Source organism: Simochromis diagramma, unplaced genomic scaffold (genome assembly GCF_900408965.1).
Source record: "Simochromis diagramma unplaced genomic scaffold, fSimDia1.1 OVJJ01000107.1, whole genome shotgun sequence".
In the NCBI taxonomy this organism is placed as follows: Eukaryota; Metazoa; Chordata; class Actinopteri; order Cichliformes; family Cichlidae; genus Simochromis; species Simochromis diagramma.
Window position 1 is genome coordinate 4,399,190 of NW_024387209.1, and position 16,141 is coordinate 4,415,330.

Consider the following 16,141-nt stretch of genomic DNA (forward strand, 5'->3'; position numbering starts at 1 on the left):
AATGTTCTTAGATATGTTCGGTTAAATCAAAACACACATGTACACAGACAGTCTGTTTGTGTTTGAGCCACAAATAAACACATTGCATTTTTACTCCATCCTGTCTCAACTTTTCATTTCTCCATCTGCTTGTCATGCCTGTTTTCCATCCTGAACATCTTCCACCTACCCTGCATGCCTTTACTCCCTGTTGTCATGGTCACGGTCAAGAGCCCCACAAGGGCGGTTGTATTAAAGATGGCAGTGCAGCGTCGGGGGTTCGATCGCGAGCCCCCCCGGCCCGGCTCTGCCTGTAGCCTTAAACGGAGCCCCTTCGTACAGGCGGAGCTCTGCGAGGCCCGTCCCTCCTCCGCGTGCTCACGCCCATCACCTCTGTCTAAGAAATGGGTGGAGAAGGTAAAGTGAGGGCGGGGGATAAAAGCAAGGGTTGAGGGGTGGCTGTGACCAGCATGTGCATGCCTCAGCCTGCATCTCAACTCTGCTGTGTGTCTGTTAATCCAGGAGAGAGCGTACCGGAGCCCCGAGAAGAAGTCGTCCCTCCCCAGGCCGGCCAAGTCTCTGACACGCCACATCCCGGCTGCTGAACAGGAGGACAACAGCACCCCCTCCAGGCCAACCTGTAAGAATCTCCACGGTCCAAAACCTTCAGATTGTTTGCTTCCCAGATTAATTGCTTCTTTACTCACCAGATTATTTGTATTATACTTTAACTCCCAACACCTTCCACTTGACCACCTGCTGTTTTACCCCTGATTTTCCCTTTTTATTCCCTTCTTCTGTAAAGCGTTCCGAACAGCGGACACCAGGTCTGGAAGAGCCCCTAGTATGGCAGGTAGAACACCTAGTAGATCCTTTTAGACCTTTCACACCATCTTCATCGACATCTGTTTATTAGTTTATACTGTTTATTTATGCTTGTTTGCTTTAATAACTATAAGATAAGGACTTATATTTTCCATAGAAGAGAGCATCATCCCTTCCTCCCTGAAGTAATACAGAGAAAACCCCAACGATCAGATGAACCCCTATGAGAAAGGTTTTGGCAACAGTGGGAAGGAAAACTCTCTTTTAACAGGAAGAAACCTCAGGCAGAGCTTGGCTCAGGGAGGGACAGTAATCTGCACAAAAGTTTAGGGTCACTTGATTTTGAAAGAAAAGCATATTTGTTTTTGTGTAACAAACATGAACTGGATTGGAAATGTTGCAAATGGCAACAGATATCTCTGTTTCTTTCTCAGTGGCCAGCCTTGTTTACCTCATGCAAGTTTAATGGGGCTGGATCATCAAAAAACTCTCATCCAAATGGTTAAAAATGCAATGAATCTGGCCTTTTGGGTGTCCGGAAAGAGGTTTTCATTCAACAGTGTGTACTACCCTTTTCATAAACAAGCACAATTCAGCTGTTCTGGGTATCATTTAATCAAACCGCCAGCTGAAAACTTGTCAGGTCTGTGGATGCACTTGTCTTATTGCCTGGTTTTGTACCAGGGTCTCCTCTTTCTCCTCCTCTGGTACAAAGCCATCTTGCCCTGTTCCGAGAAGGGTCGAAGATGTCCCCCTTTATGTGAGACTTGACTTCTCGTCCACATGCATCGAGACAGTGTCCCATATCTTGAATAGCTCTACTGTACCAAAAAAGTAAATAGATTTTATTTTATTTATTTATTTCCCCAAGAAATTCAAAGAGGGTAATCGCACAGAACAGCAGCTGAAGTAATGTTTGATACAGGTGATCCTTAAGACCAGAAAAACTGCTTGTAAGAAGTTAAATTTAGTATGTTTGTGCCTTCCACAATGGACCGCTGGAACATGAGACTGATCGATTGACCTCAACACTTTGCAGGTCTGTGCAAAAGTCTTGAGCCACCCCTCATTTCTTTATATTTTACTTCCAAGGTGCCAGACTTTTTTGTAATTCTTTTAAAGTGCTCTTGAGCAATAGTCCTCCAGGCTTTCCTAAGCTCTTGGACATTAGACACGCTTTTTATTTTTTCAAACGATGCCCTATGACATCACAATGATGCCATAAAGATTTGCAAAACCGCACACTGCATGAATGTATCCAAAAATCTCAGGTTTTTACAGCTTATAGAAGCCAATTTTAGTATGTTAGTGCTTCAAGGTCATAGTTCAAAGGTCAGGGTGACACAAATTGGGAAAAAGCTTTAGTTTCCATTGGAAACAGGTATTTATAAAGCGTGTCTAAATAGGCTTTATCCACCCTGCAGTTATCTTATCAGAAAAGCAGGTGTGGATCACAGCAACAGGTGTGTTCCTTGTTCTCATGTAGGATAAAATCTTATTGGTTCTTCCCCGGTAACGCAGCAACAAGCCACCAGCAGCTAAATGAATTCAGCTGCCTGTGTTTGTGCTTTCAGGCTCCCCGGCAAACACTTGTGTGTGATCTTGGCTGTTTGCTTAGGTGGAAACTGAGCAGGTCTTTTTCAGTGCTGTGTTTCTCCTCCATCATCATCATCATAAGAAGCAGATGAAGGATCACTCCTTTCTATCCAATAGTTTGAAGGTTTTCTTTTCATTCCTCCTCCTTCGTCTTCTCATTACTGCCCTCTCTTCTCTTAAGGTACAGACTCGGCGCGTTCCCGATCAGTCCACAGTGGCGCCTCCACCCCGGGCTCCTCCGCCGTCACACCCGGCACGCCCCCTAGCTACTCCTGCCGCACGCCCGGCTCGCGCACCCCGGGCAGCCACACGCCCAAGTCCTTCAGCGTCCTCCAGGAGAAGAAGGTGGCGGTGATCCGAACCCCACCCAAATCTCCATCCTCTGTCCAGCGGCAGCTGAAGGTCATCAATCAGCCTCTGCCTGACCTGAAGAATGTGAAGTCCAAGATCGGCTCCACCTCCAACATTAAGCATCAGCCGAAGGGCGGACAGGTAACAAGCAGTGTGAGACACAGAGTGACTTTTGTCTTTGCAGCACACAGAAATACAGGAAAACATCTGCAGGTAGAAAAAGCACAGATTTCCATAGATTAATGATTTCTGTCCTTATAAGTATTATGTGTGTACATAATTCTGCCACATGGGGGCAGTAAAGTACACATTTTAAAATAAAAAAGGCTGAACAAGACTTTAAACTGCAAACCAATCACGATTTCACAGCTGTTTTTAACTTGAATTATTGTCAGTTCTTTGTATTATTTCCCTCAGTCAAAACATTTGACTATTTTTAAGAGATTTTTTAAACCCATCCTTTTGTCTATTATCATGAGTCAGTATTACTGGATGCTCTGTGAGTGTCAGAGTGTAGAAAAATCTTAAACAGCTCCTGCAAACCAGTAAAAAAAAAATAGGCAGCTTTAAAAGGATGGGTTTTTATCTCCTTTTTCTCTCTAGAGATGTCATAAAATGCTCAAATAGTCTCCTCATGCTCTGCGTTTGCTCTCGCTCACTGTCTGGTGTGCCTCTAACCCACCGTCTGTGTGTCTGCCTCCCTCCGACTGTCCTCTGCCCTCTCCCTGTCCACCGTCATCTCCATCAGTCTGGATGAATCGTCATCAGCTGCATCCTTTCCCCTCTTCCTCCGTCTTCCTCCTCTTTCTTTCCCAACAATTTTCTCCCCGGTGACCTTCAGCTCTCCCAAAGTTTTTTTGTTTTGTTTTTGTAACATAAAGCCTTCCTCCTAAGAAAACACCGCCTCCAAGGAGCAGCCAGCCTGCAAAAGCATTTGCCCCTGAGGGAGCTGCTTTCGTCACTGTGCAGGATTTTCCCTTCCAGCTCTGGGTATTAATAATTTCAAGCGTGCAGAATTACCTATGGAGGAGTCACATCAAGGTCACAGCATAAAAATATATCATCTCTCTTCCTTTTATCCACCCTTGACTTTCAGAAAAAGATGTCTTTTAGGAACCTACGAGATAAAAATTTTAGAGGATCTCAAGGTGGCCAAGCTGTTAGAATAACTGAGAGATGTTCCTTTGCACTGACGTACCTCACACATAAAATAACACATGGACTGCATGCAGATAGGAGACAGAAACCATCTCCTTGTTAATCTTTGGGGTGTAACTGATCATTTTAATGTCCCCACAGTGCTGTGTTGGTGAGGTCATTAACCCTGTGATATATGGAGGTGGAGTCGATTCACTGCCAGCTCTCCTTACTTCTTTGGGGAGAAAAGTGACAGAGGGACAGAAATTTTTAATGAGGCTCGGTGACGCACGGCTTAGCGGAGCGGCACAGGAGCGCAGACAGATATATAGACCAGAAACATTAGAGGACCATTTTCTATCTTTTCATATTAGCTTCTGCTCACAGAGAAGCTTTTCTTCCACACATAATCACTCTATTTAGACTGAAGTCTACAGGAGCTAGAATGACTCATGGGTCAGTGTTAAGTGGCTCATTCCTCTGAAAATGGTCCGGTACAAGGACTGGACTCAAAACTAAAGAAACACTTTAAGAGACCTGAAAACAGTAAATGTGGTATTTCTGTTTTCAGTATTGTGATTTTCCGAGTTTACATAATTAGTTCATGTTTTTTAAAATAAACCAAACAGGGCCGTCATTGAGTTCAGTTCATTCGCTCTGTCATTGGTCCACCTTGCAGAGAGGCTGAAACCTCTGAGCTGAAACAGCCACAGAAGGAATGAGAAAGATAACCTCTAAACACAGCACATGTTGTTATACGTGGGAATAAATCAACATCAGAGCTGTCGGAAGAATCCAGGTCAGTTCAGTGGAGACTGAAGGAGGAGGCTGGTTCTCACAGCTCTCGTGTGTTTTCCCTGAACCCCTTTTTCTCTTTTTCCTTTCTTTTTATTGTTTGTCTTCACCTTCTGAGTCTTTGAACTGGAGCACAGTCCCCCTTTTTATTATTTTATTTTATTTTTGCTGTACAAGCAACACAAAGGATGATGGACAAAGCAGAAACACTCTCACTGGTTGTGTTAAATCCAATTTATTACTGTTTACTGGGTTTTTACTAATGCAGGGGGAAAAATACGTTTTCTTGTTTTCTATTTGCAGATTTGATCCTCATCATATTTATAACATCTTGATCTTTTTATTGAGCATCAGTCTGAGCATCTCTCAGGAAGGAAACTCAATTTTTCAGTTTTTCTTACTCACAGTGAGGCTTAACTTGACCAGTGAGATTATTTCTGCCTCCAGGACAGCTCTGAGAATAACACAAATTTGTCCTCTGTAAAAGATTCTTGGAAGGTCATTTCTTGGGCGTGACTGCAGTCTCAGTTACAACATACAAGTCGAGCAGTTTGTAACACCACTGTTTGGGGTTCTTGCACCTTTTTATCCTGGTCATTATAGACTGTATATAAAAGGCCGACTCTGAAACTGAAGCCAGACTGCATTCCTTCTAATGACCAGCAGGGGGCGATTAGAAGGAAGTCAGATTGTAAAGAAACCGAGAAGACTATTGTCTATTATAAGTCTATAGTGACAAAGGGACAAAGCGAGAGACACTAAAGTGGGAATTAAACATTCATATCACTGCTATTCTCAGAGCTGTGTACACCACCACGAAGAAAAGCATTGTTAGTTCTAATGATGCACGCAAACAGACCCCGACCCCTCACTGCACACTTATCTAAATGAGGCACATACAGTGTTTTCTTTTTCTTTTTTATTATTATCATAATTATCCAATTTTATTTTAGGTTCACATTTTACATGAGAAGCTGGACTTCAGTCATATTCAGCCAAAGTGTGGCTCCAAGGATAATCTGAAGCACTCGCCCAAAGGAGGCAATGTATGTACGCCTTTCTCTCTCTCTTTTTTCTCTCTTTCTCTTATTTCTCTTTCTCTTTTTTCTCAGCTGGGGCTGTCGTGGCACTCTGTCATGCTACTATTATGTGTTCACGCGTCTGTCATCTGTCCGTCTGCCAATACGTTGTTTCGGACAAGCAAAAGAGAAGGGGTTTATTTCCAAAGGTGTAGCACGCCCATGTTACTTTTTGTCAGTTAGCACTGTTTACTGTTTAGTGTATAACAGGAAAGTTAGTATAGACTGGAAACTGGGGTGGAGGTGGGTTGCAAAGCAGCTTGCAGAGCTAGCTGTTGGTAGAAGGTTTGATTTTTCTTTAATTTTTAAAAATTGTGGATGTTGTACACTGGGAAGTAAACTCTTTCGTGCGCTTCACGTTTGAGACTTGGTGCTAAACAGGGCCTTGATTTCTGCATAGGCTTCAGCCCATTTCATGCAGTCTGAATTCAAGCGCACTCGAGTTAAAGTGGGCATCGACAGACTGATGTAAACCTGGGACGCCTCTACAGGATTATTTTAAGCAGGAAAGTAGGAAGGGTTTTTTTTTATTAAGCCCCTCGACTCCACGGCTGTGTGAGAGACCCTGTGTGTTCTGTCTGTTTGGTTTTTTTTTTAAAAGAAAAAAGTCAACCTGTCATCCGCAGGTCATGATTCCAAGCGTTAAGCTGGACTTTAGCCACGTTAAGTCTAAATGTGGCTCCCTGGACAAAATCCAGCACGCGGCAGGCGGGGGAAACGTGAGTGACTTAGCAGAAAATCATCTCATCCAAGATCTGTCGTTCTTGATAACACTTCACATTAAGATGTGTGTGAGCCGTCTTCGTGGAGTGTGTTCGTCTTCATTAGCTGTATTTTGTGTCTCAGAAACAAAAACATTTACAATTGTATGATCTTTGTGCATTCACCTGGGCCACAACATACAGCATGTCTGCATAGTGCATATATTTCATAACATAAACCACTTCCCTCTGCAGCCTGCAAGGCTGTCAGTTTCTCTTGTTTACAATGCTCGCACTAATTCACATCACCCATGGACAATAAAGTTTAATTGAAGCACCTGCTCCCCGTAGCGTCACACAGTAGCGCCCGTGTTCTGTGTTTGTTTGATGTCTGCACCGTCACTGCTTGCGTTCATGTTAACCTCCCCTCCAGGAATCTGACATCAGCCTCTCTGTGGCTTTTCTGTGGACTGCGGTTGATTGACTCACACCGCCTTTGTCTAGAGATTCATGTCATCTCACCACGTCCATTTTCTCTCTTTTTGAAACCTGTCGCTTTCATTTCATTGCATTTCATGCCTGTTATTTGTGGTTTATTCACATTCAAAGCAATTAAAGGTGAATTTGTGCAATGTGCCACTGCTCGCAGATCCAAATCCAGACCAAGAAGATCGACCTGAGCCATGTCACCGCTAAATGTGGCTCCTTTTCCAACATCCACCACAGACCAGGTACTGTACAGCCACAGCTGGCCTTTTAGAAAAACTTAGAGAATTACATTAATTGTACAATGTATTTAATGGCCTTTTCTTAAAGGAATTCTGAGACTAGTTGTCATTACCACATCTTTAATTGTCCTTGTTGAAAGAAGTTACTCGTACTATAAACTTTTAAAAACATTGGTGATATATATTCTTTATGTATATCTCACTGTAATCCACGAAATCTCCAGTTGAGCAAAAAATCCTTAGGCCCCCAATGGTTCTTATCTATATCTCAGACAATGACCATCATCATGTTGCCTAGCAACCACCTACCAACTACAATTGGCACAATACCACTTTTTTATGTCCGATACCGATACCAATATCATAAATTTGGATATTGGCCGATACCGATATGAATCCGATATAGTGTGTTTTTTAATCAATAAAACTGTTTTTTTAATATCTTGCTGCATTTTGTATAAGTTCAAACTCAAGTTTAAAAAAAATAAAACACTAAAGCTATTCTGTTATACCTGTATGCAAAAAATACACTGCACCAAAAATATTTCATAGTTGAGCAATACTGATCAATCTAATAAAGTTAAACCTACTCCATCCTCCCTATTCTGGTATTTTAAAGAGTAAGCAACCTAACTAATAGGGTTGCAAACTCCCAGCACAAAACAATAGGGCACCACCCCCCACCTCATGATGCTTAATCGACGTAATCAACTTTAATTTGATGCAGTGTGAAAAAAATGCACAGAAATAAATTATTTTTCAAGAATAATTAAATAGATTCAACATCTTTCTTCAACAGAACTGCAGACTGCACAGATGGTACCTTCCCAAAGGAAAAAGTACTATAGCTTACTAGGGTATATTAGACTTAACAGTTACTATATACAGTAATGGACTTCTATACATTTTACATCATATTAAAACTTTGGGTGTAAGATTCAGATAATTATTTATTAAAAGCTAGACATTTTAAATGACAGTAAGAAAGAAAAGTATGTCTTTGTGCCCCCTTTTCCCTGTTAATGCCCTATTGGCCCCCCTGGCTAAACTTTGCTAGATCCGCCCCTGCACAGTTACCAGCCGTCAGCTGCGTAGAAAAAGATCCTGGTGTAGAAAGTAATATTAAATAAATTCTAACAACAGCTTATCAAGCTTAAACGTGCTGCTGTTGTTCAGCCGCTGGTTTCCTCTTTCTGGCGTGAAGTGGGCGATAAACAAAGAAGAGAGACGGACTCGCGACAGAAAAGCCGATCAGCTGATCATTGATCAGTTTCACGATTGAAGTAGCAACAGGAGAGGGAGGGAGAGAGAAGAGGCAGTCGCTCCATATATCAGTTGTTAAGCTTAACGCTGGAATGCTTTATAAACATTCAGAGATGAACTTACACACTTGCTTTACTTCTTTCTGGGATCACTTCCTCAGAGATGAAATGCCGGTTTGGTAGCGAGGCTACAAATATTCAACCAGACCACGGACAGGTCTCGCATGCCACAGCCGCTCTATCACGCGATCACTGCTCCGACGTGCTAAGGTTATGGGCCGAGTTATGCCATGTCGCAAGTTTTGTGAGGTGCTTTTTTGATAGTTAATGGATCGGATTACATTTTTTTATTTCTCTACGATATCCGATCCAGTAATTTAGGTCAGTATCGGACCGATACCGATACCTAATATCGGATCGGTCCATCTCTACTACCAACGAGTTAAAATGGCCCATTTGCAGCATTTATGCACCTATGACTCCTTATAAAAGCTTCGTATCATTTTAATTTAGTGGCAAAAACACCTAATTTATATCCACAGCAGTTGAATTATGCATGCAACTTATGATGTCTAAATGCTGCTTTGCAACTATCTAACAACACACTAAAATCACAGACCAAACAATACTCCAGCATGCATTTAACTAGTATATATGATGTATGGAAAAAAGGAAGGCAACCTACTTGTACAAAGTATGTAAGGCTCTCTTCTTAAAGGAATGCTAAGACTAGTTGCTATTAGCTGATTTTGATTTGTCCTTATGGATATAAATGATTTTTGTGCCATTTAGAGCGTGTTTTATAGTAAATGTTGGATCATTAAAACCTTCCAGTATTGATATATGTTCCAATTCTCTTTATGTATATCCACTGTAATCCATGAAACCTCCAGCTGAGCAAACAAACCCGGTCCCTGATTGTTCTTATCTATAGCACATCATCACATTGCCTAGCAACCTCCGACCAGCAAGCTAAAATGGCCCATTTGTAGTATGCAACTAAAACTCCTTATAAAAGCATTGTATCGTTTTAATTTCAGGACTGTGCGCTCTCATTTATATCCACAGGAGTTGGATTATGCATGGTATATACTAATGTCTTTGTTGCCTAACAACCACCATGCAACAAACTAAAATCCCAAACAATGCTGTAACATTTTTAAAAAAGGGCAACCAGCAAAGTACTCCAACACTAAATTTGATGAGACATTGACAACTCGTCGAGTACATCAGATCTGGATGCTAATTTCTTTTGTGCTTTTATTTTCTTGATTTAGGAAATTTGAAGTCTTAAGAATCAAATGTTGCTGTCAATCCTGTGGGGAGTTGTAGAGAAATACCGATGGAGTTTGTTGTCCAACTGATGTAGAACAAAGCACCAGGATTAGAGTTTCTTCTATTTTGGTAGTTTTTCACTGAAACGCTACAAATGTTTGTGCAGCACACATACTCCTCCACAAATAGCCGGTTTCTGGGCTGACTGAAGGTGGTTGGAAGGTTTTATCATGTTGCCCAATCCTATTAGGAACTTAATGTGAAGACGCTGCTTGATTCCACACAACTATCAGCTGTGCTGCTGCTCTGCTACATGTGCTGCAGGCAGCCCGGATGGAGTCAGAGCTGCTCTGCTGGACAAACTATGACGATTTCTAAATGATCCCAAACGTCTTTTACCACATTACACAATTATAAGACCATTTAAGCCACTGTCACACAGCATGAAAGTTTAAATTTTACTCTTTTAGCAGTTGGAGAATGCAGTTGGTCACCATCCATTTTATAATAGAGGCAGATCCACATATTGTTATTTTATATTACATGCTTGTCTTTAACTTACAGTGCAACACATAGTTCAGTGGCTGTGGGTTGCACAAAAGGAGTCAGAAATTCCACGTAGATCAACATAAAGATGGCAAACTGTTTGTCTTTTTTTTTTTTAAAACAAGGCCCAATAACACCAGTCTTTGAGCGAAAGTCTGTTCTTGTCAAATTAGTTTTGATTTAGTAAAAGCATATGTATTTCCTTTAATCGTAGCAATAATCTGATTGATATTTCTTAATTTCATCTGTCATCCGTCCACTTACAGCTTCAGTTTTGCCCCCATAATGTCACCATTTCAATGATATTTACAAGAAAGTGTCAAAGCAGGAAATTGAATATTGCATCCAGTCTTACATGGTACTATATAAACTGTATAAATCAGGTCAAAGCTGGCACTTGTGCCTTTTTCAGGCTGTGCAGTGTGCAGACTGAGATTTTTTTTGCCCTGAGCATTGCCTAGGAGAAGTGATGTCCTGCAGGCGAGCGATTCCTCGTGGGTTTAACACTTCTCTTCTCCTCCTTGCTGTCCTGTTCCCAGGGGGAGGACATGTGCGTATCGACAATGTGAAGCTGGACTTCAAAGAGAAGGCCCACGCCAAGGTCAACTCTCTGGAGAACGCCAGCCACACTCCTGGAGGCGGGAACATAATGGTAAAAGGAAGCCTCTTTTTATACCAAATGTCACTGTCAGTTCACGTTAAAGAGGAAAAAGAGCGCTGACCTAAACCGTCTTCCCCTGCTCACCAGATCGAGAGCCACAAGCTGAATTTCCGGGATTCGGCCAAAGCTCGGGTGGACCACGGTGCGGAAATCATCGTCACCCACTCCCCTGGCATCGAGACGGGAGGCACCTCTCCTCGCCTGTCTTCCTCCGGCAGCATCAACCTCCTGGAGTCGCCCCAGCTCTCCACGCTGGCCCAGGATGTCACCGCTGCCCTGGCCAAGCAGGGCTTATGAGCCAGCTGCCTCTGCTTAGGAAAAATACAAATCCACACCATCACCCCTCCTTTTCCCATCGTTCCCATCACAAGCTTCCAGTGTTTAACGTAACCCCCACAGTTGTAGCTGGTTGACCGTCTCATCCAATCAACGATCCCTCCGGCCCTTCCAAGCGGGATTTAAAAAAACTGAATTCTTCATAAATCTTCATCGACACTCCCCGTCTGTCGGTCTGCTTTTTATCCTCTCATTCACTCAAACGTGGACTGTTCTGTTTTAGATAAGCTGAATGCCAAGGTTCAAGTGGTTCAAGAAGGTGGTTTTACGATTGTACAGGATTTTTCTTTGGTCCTTTTTCTGTTCATCTTTACTTCTTTTTCTTTGGTGCGTTGAAAAACACCAACGCATTCCCACTCGCACGGGGCTAAAAATTTCAAGTTGGACCGTGACGTCCATTCAGAATTTATACGGTACTGAATGCAAGATATAGCTACTAGACAGTAGGTGCTAGTCTTAAAGATAAGCGAGAGACTTAAATGACCTGCAAAAGAATGGCTGATGAGCATGTCTGCAAAAAAACAACATAAAAAAGAAAAGCGTGTGACATGAACTTTTCTTTGTTGCGTTTGTTGGATTTCCTGAATTGTGCTGAATTGTTGGACAAACTTGTGTTCTCTTGTTTTCTTTTTATATATAAATATATAAAAAATATATGTCACTGTAGTTGGAAGTATTTACAGTTTTGTACGTTCCCTGTGGCTGCTCTGGCTTATTAGCATTTAAATGTGGATAACCATTGCAGCTCTGTCGAGTCGGGCGCTAAAAGGCTAGCTTTCCAATAGATTTTTGTGTTTTAGTTTCTTCTCTCGTCAGCCGTCGGGCTGCGCCGCCCCTTCCACCCTCTCTTCTTTTTATTTTCTGTTTTTACATTAGCGCTGTGGTTTTTATTAGGCTACAACAATGCTGTTATGCTGGCATGGCAAATAAATGATAAATAAATTAGATCTATTTGGAGCGATCTTCGACTTTTCTGTGTGGGTGTAAAATGGCCCGGGTGCATTCTAGCACACGGGCCCCTGTGACCTTGCTCCTTTTGCAAAGACCGGGTTGTGTAGTGTATTTGAGTGGGTAAAAGCCCCAAATTTTGTTTTAAAAAGTGTTTAGTGTGAAGCTTTATATGAAAACATTCCATTTGAAAGAAGTTTTTGAACGTTTGCAGAGATAAAGAAGGTAAAGAATGGGAATAATACCCCACAAACCTGCAGCTTTTAGAAGTTTTTTTTTTTTAAAAAAAGAATAAAAAAAATGTTCTAGCATATTCTCTGCTCACCATTATGAGACCCCCCCTCCCCCCCACCTCCCCTCCTGATGTCACCTACCCTTCCAGTGTTTTTCTGTGCTTCCTATATCCCTCCCCCTCTTTGCCTGTGTAAGTGTATTTAAAAAAAAAAAGATTTAAAAAAATTGTAGATGTGTGCACACTTTCCGGTGTTTGAGACGTACTGATGACAAAATGCTCCTACAGGATGATGGCAACAACAAAAATAAAGAAATAAAAGAAATAAAAAAACTGGTTCATTCTAGTCTTGTGGATCAATTCTTTGAAAATACTCGTCTTTTTGTGAAAAACACGTCAACCTGCATGTGTGGCGTGCCTGTTTGGTTATCATCAGCACGTGTTTTGAAGGCTAAATAAAAATGTCATTATTATTCATTAAACAGGAGGCATTGCTGGCTTTACTGTAGTCATTTGAAGTTTGTGTATTTGACAGACAAACGCTTTAAAACCTGTTATAATTTTCTATAGTTCTGCATGCAAGTTGATAATGGTGGGTAAAACATAAGGCATGGGGGCCAGAATCGACCCAACAAACATCGGCCCTGTGGACAGCTTTGGGAAATGTGAAGGAGAGGATAAACTGTGGAATTTTGACTGTATTTTCACAGATTTTGTAGCTTTTCTTTCTGTTAACACCTCCACAGTTGTTCATACTGTGCCAAAGAACAACAAAGTAATTAAGTGATAGATAAACAATTAAATAACAGCAACCTTTCCCTTTTTTCATTACTACACACATTTTTTTTACTTAATGAGTTTGTTAGTTTGGCAAAACAGTGATTTAAAAACAGACATTTTTCATGAATTAACAAAAACTTTCAGTTTTATTATTACATGAATTTTTTCTGTAATTTTAAACATTAATATGTTTTAGTTTATGCTCAACGAAGCGCGATGACATATTTCTTTAGCTTACTAGAGAAGCAGTTCTTTTCTGGGCTCTAGTGAAAGTTATAGTGGGACAAATGCAGTTTTTGCAGACTTGCTTCTGTACACCACTGCAGCTTTTAATTCAAGAGGGTTAACAAAAATGTATGTATGAGTTAAGAATTACAGTCATTTTTGTACACTATCCCATTTGCAGAAGCTCTAAATCAATTAGACAATTGACTGACAGGCAGTTTGATGGCCAGATTAGGCCTGTTCCCTTCTTCCATGACAAATGAAGCAGATAAAATATCTGAAGTTGATTCCAGTCCAATTTCATAGCTTCTTACTTAAATATTAGGGTCAAAGAAATGTCAGCGCATGTGACAGAGGCCATCATTAGAGCTGAAAAGACCTATCAGATATATAGCAAAAAATGTAGGAGTGGACAATTCAGCTTCTTCTTTAGAGGAAGGAATGTTCTAGCACACGAAGACAATAAAGTGGATGTTAAAATAAATAAAATGAGCTTCACAACATTTCTCAAGAGAGAGACTAAGAGATGCCTTCAACAGCATGCACACCACTGGTTTCACGCATGAATAACAAACATGTAAACAAGCCGAACAGTTATGGAAACAAATTCTTGAGACAGATGAAACCAAGATGAACTTGTAGCAGAACAATGAGTAGAGCAAATTTTGAAGAAGGATAGAAACAACCCATGATCTGAAGAATATCACATCATCCATCAAACATGGTGGAGGTCATGGTATGTTACGGGCAGAGATTAAGGCCGTAATCCAATTACTTTTTTCAAGTAACGAGTAAAGTAAGGGATTACTATTGCAAAAAAAAGGTAATTAGATTACTGTTACTTTCCCGTAAGCACGCTGCGTTACTGCGTTACTAAAACCGTACTTTTTTTGCGAGAGTGTCTCATGGCAATGAGGTAAGGGAGTGCGGCGTTTGTGGCAACAGCTGTGTTGCAGATCAACAATGGATAATATATCTAGTGTGGAGAGAGTATGAGCTGCAGTGTTTAAAGCGTGGAAGTACTGACCTTACTTTGAGTTTGATTCCATAAAAAGTGACAAAAACATTAGTGTCCGCTGTTCACTGCTTGGGAAGAAAACTTCTTTTTACAGCGAAAAAAAACCCTTAACTTCTGAGCAAGCACTGAGTGAGCTATGACATAATGGGAAATTCACAGAGACACTCGCGGATTCTTCCACTGACTGACACCTGCACCAGGGCAAACCTCCGCCTGCTATACAGGTGAAAGTAGAGCAACAGGACCGCTGAGTCTTTGATTTTATTTATTTTTTTCTGCTGTGTTTCACTTGCATTTATTTGAAACACTGAGTGTAAACACAAAAAATATTTTCTTTTATGTGCTGGAATGTGCAGAAAATAGGTTTAAATGTTAAACAAATTTCTTCCCGTCAGAGAATGTTGCATATAATTAAATTTGTGCTTGATGCATAAAGTTAAAAGATTAAAACTAGTAAAACGAGTTTTAAAGAGACTTTTCCATTTGATTACATTTTGTATGTATGTATGCAGAGAAAGTAGAATTGGGCTGAAAGATCTTTCGCTTTATCACCTGTTCAGGTTGTAAATCATGTTTTTAAAAAGTAATTAAGTAACTAAGTAACTAAGTAATTAATTACTTTTGAAAATAAGTAATCAGTAAAGTAACACGATTATTTTTGGGGGGAAGTAATCAGTAAGTAACTTGACCAACACTGGTTATGGGTATGTATGACTGTCAGTGGAACTACTGTAGATCACTGGTGTTTACTGGTGATGTCTCTGCTGACAGAAGGAGCAGGATGAATTATGAAGTGTGTGGGGCTATCCTCTGCTCAGATTAGCCGAATGCTGCACAACTGATTGACCCAAAGCATCCTGTTTGAGTAACCCAAGAGTTTCTGCAAAGATAGAGATTTTTTTTAGTGGCCAAGTCAGTCACCTGAGGACTTAATGTGATTCCTGAACAGTTAAAAATATATATATTTTTGTTAAACCCCTTGAACAAAACCAGGACCAAATCAGTGTCTTTCCCCTGCAAATTATAAACTTCAATACCTAGATGGTGACTAAACTCCAGTTTTCAGAGTAGCATGACCCAGGCAGCCCTTCTTGCTGTTGCTAAGGGAGAAGAGGTGCTTATCTTGAATAATGGCTATTAAATAGCGCAATTTATTTAAACGTGGATGGCTGTTCCTGACCACCAACCTAACAGGATTGGCTGGTGGTCACCTTGGCCAATTAGATAAATGCTTCTGAGGAATGTGCAGGGAGGGTCATCCCATAGTAAGAGGTCTCACTTACGCTACTCTGAGAACTGGGGTTACGCAAGTAACCTAAAGTTTTTCTTCCCTACATGGTTATTGTTCCTTTAATTGATCCTTTTCTGTCTTTTGTAAAGTTTGTAAACCCTGCTGGGTTTTAATGTTTATGGTTTTAGTGTTTGCAGCGTGAGGCACTGTTCAGATGCTGTGACTGTCCATCTGCTGAGAACAGTTCTGGTCGTTCTTTTTCTTCTTTTACAAGGAAACACCGCATTCAAACAGCACTGCCATGTTAAAACACGGTGCATTGTTCTAGATTTCGTCAACATGTTAGATCCATGTTCCATGGCCTTATGAGGATATTATTGCGCGGCATGGCCTCTTTAAACAGTGCGAATGTTTCGGGAAGTGACACCTGATTTGA

At 41.1% G+C, this 16,141-nt stretch overlaps 1 protein-coding gene across 11 annotated transcripts in view; it reads left to right on the forward strand.

Moving 5' to 3' along the window:
* The window catches only part of LOC120746103 (microtubule-associated protein 2-like), an 83,035-nt gene extending 70,245 nt beyond the window's left edge, over positions 1 to 12,790 (forward strand). For 6 of the 11 annotated variants that reach the window (XM_040051384.1, XM_040051386.1, XM_040051383.1 and 3 more), the window contains 8 exons: positions 502 to 619; positions 785 to 832; positions 2,582 to 2,892; positions 5,637 to 5,729; positions 6,389 to 6,481; positions 7,113 to 7,194; positions 10,814 to 10,926; positions 11,023 to 12,790. In XM_040051384.1, the coding sequence (XP_039907318.1) occupies positions 502 to 619; positions 785 to 832; positions 2,582 to 2,892; positions 5,637 to 5,729; positions 6,389 to 6,481; positions 7,113 to 7,194; positions 10,814 to 10,926; positions 11,023 to 11,232 (1,068 nt within the window). In that variant the 3' untranslated portion in view covers positions 11,233 to 12,790. The remainder of the gene's footprint in view (positions 1 to 501; positions 620 to 784; positions 833 to 2,581; positions 2,893 to 5,636; positions 5,730 to 6,388; positions 6,482 to 7,112; positions 7,195 to 10,813; positions 10,927 to 11,022) is intronic. The other 5 variants (XM_040051392.1, XM_040051391.1, XM_040051388.1 and 2 more) reach the window with 5 other exon arrangements.
* The last annotated feature ends 3,351 nt before the right edge of the window (positions 12,791 to 16,141 follow it).